A 7,464-nucleotide genomic window follows, 5' to 3' on the forward strand; every position below is an offset into this window, starting at 1 on the left:
CCGGCCCTTGGCCTTGTTGACCCTCACCCCATTGGCCTCCCCCACAGATTCAGTCCACCCCAATGGTTCCCTAATGTTTTTTCTCCCCCCTCCATCCAGGCCTTCGCCCGTTCATCCCCGAAAAGGACAGCCAACACTTCGAGAACTTCCTGGAGACCATCGGGGTGAAGGACGGCCGCGGCATCATCACGGACAGTTTCGGGAGGTACCGCCGGACGCTCAGCACCACCTCCAACTCCACCACCAACGGCAACGGCGCGGCCGGGAGCTCGGACGAGCAGTCGGGGCCCTCCGAGGAGGACGAGTGGGACCGCATGATCTCGCACATCAGCAGCGACATCGAAGCCCTGGGCTGCAGCATGGACCGCGACTCCTCCTGAGAGGGGGACAGGACACCATCCCCCCACAGCGGTGCCTGTGTCCTGGAACAGTTTTGGGGGGCTCTAATTGGGTGTAATTAACTCCCAGTCTCGTTACCAGCGAAGGACCCCAACCCTGGGTTGGTTTTTTTTTGGGGAAGCAAGGCCAGGATTTAGAGTTTTGCACATGGTTTCCTTGTTGTAACTGCTCTCTTCTTCCTCTTCCCCTTTCCCCTTCCTCTTCTTCCTCCCCTCCCTAATTTTTTGAATGAAGTTTACCACAATGTGAATTATTTAAACCCATCGTCAGCGTCGTCCAAACATTTCGGCTCCGAGCCTCCCCCCACCAACGCCAACCACAGCTTCCTGCTGCTCCAGCCCCATTCCCCCCATTGGAGGGGCAATTTTGGGGGTCCACAAACACCATCGTATTGGCTCATGGGCACAGGACATTGCCCCCCTGCCCCAAAACAAGGACTTACCCCATGCAACCCCCCAAAAAAATGGGGCCAGTGCTGGGATGGGTGTCCCCCCCTCCCCAGGAAGGTGATTTTTGGGGGGGTGCTGTAGATATTTTCTATACAATTATAAAGCCACACTTATTTTTTTAAGCTGTAGCCCCCTCCCCAACCAAAGGGGCCCTTCTGGGGGTCCCACGGGGGGGGAGATGCCACCTAAGATTTGGGGTGGGGTGCTCCCCAGTTATCCCAGAGCCATAACTGGGAAGAAAGATGGGGCTGGAAGGGGGACACACACACACAGGGTGTCCAGCACCCATGGGTGCCTCTTTTAGGGTCATGGAGCCCCCCCCGAAACTTTTGGGGTGCTCTAGGGGGGGCTGAACAGCCACCACATGGGTGCCTTGAGGCTCAGCAATTTTGGGGGGATCCCACCTCCCCTTCTTTGTCCCCAAAGCCCTCACCCCAGTGCCTTTAACCCTTCCCAGTCCTCCCAGTTAACCCTTACTGGTGTGAGGCTGTTTCTTACCTGCCCTTCCCTGGGTACGATCCCATCCCACGCTGGTTTTGGGGGGGGATTTGACCCCCTTGTGCTCCTTGGGGGGGTCCCCATGACCCCCAAAACCTCTTTCCCCTCAATTTTGGGTCCTCCCTGGGGCCCAGGGACAGCACCTTCCTCCCCCAGTCCTCCCAGTTTGGAGGCCGATATCAACTGGGAGAGCAGAAAGGGGGGACCCCAAAGGGGAGCAGCGGCTCCAGGGGGAGTCCTCAAGATTTGGGGACCAGGATTTGGGGACTGGGATTTCCCTCCTGCATAAACTGGGAGGCAGCAGCTCTGAACTGGGAGCACCGGGGTGGTTTTTTAGTGCCTTTTTTTAACGATTTACCAATTAAAACCCAAAATAATTGGATGTTTGAGTCATTAAAGACTGAACTTTGGGGCAAAATAGCCCCATTTTTGTCACTGTTCTATACAAAGAGCTGTAAAACAGACACGTATGGTGGTGGTTTTTTAAATAATGGGGCTTAAATTTGGAAATAACGCCACACTGGGGCCTTTTGAGGGGGTTTTGCTGCCTCAGTTTCCCCTCAGTGACACCAAGGGGGACAAGGGGGAGTCACATTAATGTGCATTTTCTGTCCAGAGCATTTTGCAGGTCAATATAACCCTGCACCCCATGTAACCCACTCGTCCAGCTTCATTAAACCCCTCCAAATTAACGGGGGGGGCAAAACCCTGATGATTTTGGGACTCTGCCCCCCTCAATGTCACCAAATCGAGGGAAAAAGGTCCCACAGCCCGTGACCCCAACCCAGTTACAACCCCTGCTTCCCCCCCCAGCCCATTACTGGAAATGGGGGGTGCCCCCCATCCCATACAAACACCTCCCACAGATTTAGGGGTGAGGGGGGAGCCCCGAAATCACCGTGGAGGCAGCGTGCGATCCAAGTGATGCGTGAGGCCGTTTATTGAGCAATACAGAGGAGGAGGAGGAGGAGGATGGGGAGCGCTGGAGGAAGGATGGCGGCGAAGGGGGGGGGTGTAAACTGTGCATCTATACAGGGTTGGGGGGCCGGGACACCCCCGGCTGCTACATGGTCAGCTCCTGCGGGGGGAGAGAGCAGAGTTAGGGACCCTTACAGCACCCAGAAGGGGGGTTACAGCATCCTGGGGGGGTTTGCAGCATCCCAAATGGGGACTGCAGCATCCCAAATGGGGACTGCAGCATCCCAAATGGGGACTGCAGCATCCCAAATGGGGACTGCAGCATCCCAAATGGGGACTGCAGCATCCCAAATGGGGACTGCAGCATCCTGGGGGGGTTTACAGGACCCTAAAAGGGGGGTACAGCATCCTGAGGGGTGTTGCAGCACCCCAAATGGGGGGTTTGAGGCATCCTGGGGGGCTTTGCAGCACCCAAAAAGAGGTTACAGCATCCTCAGGGAGTTTGAAGCACCCAAAGGGGTGGCGTTGCAGCACCCCAAAAGGGAGTTACAGCATCCTGGGGTGGTTTGCAGCACCCAAAGTGGGGGTTACAGCACCCAAAGTGGGGGTTACAGCACCCAAAGTGGGGGTTACAGCATCTGGGAGGGGTTTGAAGCACCCAAATGTGGGGGTTTGAAGCATCCGGGGGGGTTGAAGCACCCAAATTGGGGTTTGAAGCACACAAAGGGTGGGTTACAGCATCCTTGGGGGGTTCACAGCACCCCAAAGGAGGGGGTTGCAGCACCCAAAAGTTGATTACAGCATCCTGGAGGGGTTTGCAGGACCCAAAGAGGGTGTTACAGCACCCCAAACTGGGGTTGAATCACTCCGGAGGGGGGTTGCAGCACCCAAAGTGGGGTTTGAAGCACCCAAAGAGGGGTTACAGCACCCCAAAGGGGAGTTTTAAGCACCCCAAAAGGTGGTTACAGCATCCTGAGGGGGTTTGCAGCACCCCAAAGCTGATTACAGCATCCTGAGGGGGTTTGAAGCACCCAAAAAGGGGGTGCTTGCAGCACCCCAAAGGAGCTACAGCCTCCAAAGGGGGGTTAGAAGCACCCAAAGGGGGAGTTGCAGCATCCCTGGGGGGTCTGAAGCACCCAAAAGGGGGGGGTTTTTACAGCATCCTTTTGGCATCTGAAGCACCCCAAGGGGGTTTGGAGCACCCCAGAAGGGGGTTACAGCATCCTGGGGGGGTTTGCAGCACCCCAAAGCTGATTACAGCATCCTGAGGGGGTTTGAAGCACCCGAAGAGGGGATACAGCATCCTGGGGGGGTTTGAAGCACCCAAAAAGGGGATGCAGCATCCTAGGGGGGTTTGAAGCACCCAAAGAGGGGATACAGCATCCTAGGGGGGTTTGAAGCACCCAAAGAGGGGATACAGCATCCCAAAGCGAGAGTTTGCAGCACCCCAAAGCTGATTACAGCATCCTGGGGGGGTTTGAAGCACCCAAAGAGGGGATACAGCATCCTAGGGGGGTTTGAAGCACCCAAAGAGGGGATACAGCATCCCAAAGCGGGAGTTTGCAGCACCCAAGAGCTGATTACAGCATCCTGGGGGGGTTTGGAGCACCCAAAAAGGGGGTGCTTATAGCGCCCCAATGGAGCTACAGCATCCAAAGGGGGGTTGCAGCATCCCTGGGGAGTCTGAAGCACCCAAAGGGGGCGGGTTTACAGCATCCTTTTGGCATCTGAAGCACCCCAAGGGGGTTTGGAGCACCTCAGAAGGGGGTTTGGAGCATCCTGGGGGGGTTTGCAGCACCCAAAGTGGGGTTACAGCATCCCAAAGTGGGGTTTGAAGCACCCTGGGGGTCTGTACCTCCAGTTTATGCTGAGAGAGACAGGGGGGTACCCCAATTTCCAGCCCTTTCCCCCCCCAGACTCACCATGATGGCGTTGACGATGTCGTTGTTGTTGTGCCGTAGCGCCCGCACGGCTTTGGGCCGCGAGACGTTGGCCTGGGCCATCACCAGCTCGATGTCCCGCACCTCCAGCCCTGTCTCATCCACCTGCAGTGGGAGGGGACATCGCTGTCACCCCCCAAATGTCCCTAGGACATAGGGGGGGGTCTCTTTCCATCCCCCTCAGCACCCACCTCCTCCTCTTCCTCGCTCTCCTCCTTAATGGTGAGGGCGGGCGCCGTTTCGGTGATGAGGGGCGAGTGCTCCATGGGCACCTTGAACTTCTCAGCCGCCGCTTTGTGCACTTGTTGGGACAAATCCTCAATCTGCGGGGACAACAGGGGTCACACACACGTCCCCAAGGGCCACCACCACCCCCCTGGACCCCTTTGGTGTCCCTCCCCAAACCTTGGCTTCTCCGAAAACGATGTAGATGTCGGACGCGGGGCTCTTGAAGACGTCGGGTTTGGTGATGACGAAGAGGATGTTCTTGGACTTGCGGATGGTGATGCGGGTGACGCCGTGGATCTGGCGCAGCCCCAGCTTGGACATGGCCTGGGGGGGACATAGGGGTGACCCCCATGTCCCCCTGCCCAGCAAGCTCCCCCTTTTCCACCCCCAAACCCCCTGGGTAACAGCGAAACCGGGGATGAAAGACAATGTCCCCTGTGCCCTCATTATTGGGGACCCCACAGCCCACCCCAGTATGACCTGGAGGACCCCCCCACACACACAAGGACCTGCCCCCCAACATCCCATCTTGCACCCCCAAACCATGGGATAATGGGAAAACCAACCCCTCAATGAGGGGTGATGTTGTCCCCCATATGGGGGACCCCCCAAACCCAGTATGACCCAGAGACCTTTCCCCCAAAACAGGGACCTGTCCCCAAACACCCCTACCCAGTGCTAATCCGCCCCCTTCCAGTCCATTTTACTCCCCACCCAAGACCCTGGGAAGGGATGGGGACCCCAACCTTATGGGCAACCCCAAAACTCACCCAGGGACCCCCAACTCCATTAGGGATCCCAATTCCCACCTAGGGACTCCAAACCCCCATGGGGGACTCCAAACCCCACCTAGGGACCCCCAACTCCATGGGTGACCTGAAACCCCATGGGGGACCCCAAATCCCACCTAGGGATCTCCAGCTCCATTAGGGACCCCAAATCCCACCCAGGGTCCTCCAACCATCATGAGGGACCCCAAATCCCACTCAGGGTCCCAAAGCCCCATAGGGGACTTCAAATCCCCCCCAGGGACCCCAAACCCCCATAAGGGACCCCAAACCCCACCCAGGGTCCCCCAACTCCATTTGGGACCCCAAATCTCATCCAGGAACTTCCAACTTCATGGGGGACCCCAAAATTTCCCTCATGGACCCCAAATGACATGGGGGACCCCAAATCATCCCTATTGACCCCCAACCTCATAGAGGACCCCAAATCCCACCTAAGAATCCCAAACCCCAATGGGGCACTCCCCAACTCCATTGGGGTCCCCAAATCCTGCCTAGCATCCCCCAACCCCATGGGGGACCCCAAATCCTCTCCAGGGTCCCTCAACCCCCATGACAGACCCCAAACCCCACCCAGGGACCCTGAAATCCACTGGGGACCCCAAATGTCACCCTGGGTCCCCCAACCACATGGGGAACCCCAGATCTCACTCAGGGTCCCCAGACTCCATTGGGGACCACAAATCGCCCCCCCCGGGACCTCCAACCATCACAAGGAACCACAAATGCCCCCCAGGGACCCCCAAAACCCCATAGGGACCTCAAACCCCACCCAAAGACCCCCAACCACATGAGGGACCTCAAATCCCACTCATGGTCCCCCAACTCCATTAGGGAGCTCAGATGTCACCTAGGGACCCCAAATGCCCCCCAGGGACCCCCAAAACCCTATAGGGACCCCCAACTTCATTGGGGTCCCCAAATCCCACCTAGGGACCTTCAACCACTATGAGGAACAGCAAATCTCACTCAGGGACTCCCAACTCCATTGGGGAACCCAAATCCCCACCAGGGACCCCAGATCCCACCCAGTGTCCCCAAACTCCATTGGGGACCCCAAATCCCACTCAAGTTTCCCAAACTCCATTGGAGACCCCAAATGCCACCCAGGGTCCTTGAAGTCCATTGGGAACCTCAAATCCCACTCAGGGTCCCCAAAATCCATTGGGGACCACAAATCCCCCCTATGGACCCCCAACCTCATAGGGGACCCTAAATCCCACCTAAGGATCCCAAACCCCAATAGGGGACCCCTCAACTCCATTGGGGTCCCCAAATTCTACGTAGCATCCCCCAACCCCATGGGGGACCACATTTACCCCCCAGGGTCCCCCAACTCCATTTGAGATCCCAAATCCCACCTAGGGACTCAAAATCCCCATAGGGGACCCCAAATCCCTCCCAGGGACCCCCAACCCCATAGGGGACCCCAAATGCTACCTGGGGATGCCCAACTCCATTAGGGACTCCAAATCCCACCCAGGGTCCCAGAAATCCATTGGGGACCATAAATCCCCCCCAGGGACCTCCAACCACCATGAGGGACCCCAAATGACCCCCAGGGACCACCAAAACCCCATGGGACACCCCCAAATTCCCCCCAGGGACCCCAAATTTCACCTTCCTGGCCTTCTTCTCGCTCCGGCTCTGCTTGGCCTTGCTGACCGTCTCCTCCCCGGTGCCCAGCGAGTGGCTGAGCTGTGCCTGCTAAAATTGGGGAGAAAAGGGGGGTCAACCATGAGGGACCCCAAATGCCCCCCAGGGACCACCAAAACCCCATGGGACACCCCCAAATTCCCCCCAGGGACCCCAAATTTCACCTTCCTGGCCTTCTTCTCGCTCCGGCTCTGCTTGGCCTTGCTGACCGTCTCCTCCCCGGTGCCCAGCGAGTGGCTGAGCTGTGCCTGCTAAAATTGGGGAGAAAAGGGGGGTCAGGGCAGCCCCAAATCCCACCATTTTTGGGGTAGGGACCCCCATAACCCCCCTAAAATTGCCCCACCTGGGTTTGGGCCTGCGGCGGCTCCGAGCCCTCAGGTTCCTCCAGCTCAGGGATGGACTCGTCGTTACTCTCCGATTCGTTACACGACCCTGCAGCTAATTAAAACAGGGGGGTAATTAAGAGGAGTACCCCCCAAAATAGGTGGGGGGAACCCCAAAAAGCCTCTTTTTTTCTCCTTACCTTTATGGTTGGTGTCGCAGCGGCGCGGGGCTGGGGGCTGCTTGTCGGGGTGCAGGGCGATGCCG

General features: G+C 57.8%; 1 protein-coding gene across 1 annotated transcript; it reads right to left on the reverse strand.

The window, feature by feature from the left end:
* Positions 1-2,409: 2,409 nt before the first annotated feature.
* Positions 2,410-7,460, reverse strand: LOC104535795 (nascent polypeptide-associated complex subunit alpha-like; the record flags this gene model as incomplete). The annotated part of the gene is made up of 7 exons (XM_010187934.1): positions 2,410-2,424; positions 4,187-4,309; positions 4,396-4,527; positions 4,610-4,756; positions 7,041-7,124; positions 7,220-7,308; positions 7,400-7,460. Coding segments are annotated over 7 exons (651 nt in total), but the record flags the coding sequence as incomplete, so codon positions are not given.
* Between the last annotated feature and the right edge of the window lie 4 nt (positions 7,461-7,464).

Source organism: Mesitornis unicolor, unplaced genomic scaffold (assembly GCF_000695765.1).
Source record: "Mesitornis unicolor isolate BGI_N332 unplaced genomic scaffold, ASM69576v1 scaffold30577, whole genome shotgun sequence".
In the NCBI taxonomy this organism is placed as follows: Eukaryota; Metazoa; Chordata; class Aves; order Mesitornithiformes; family Mesitornithidae; genus Mesitornis; species Mesitornis unicolor.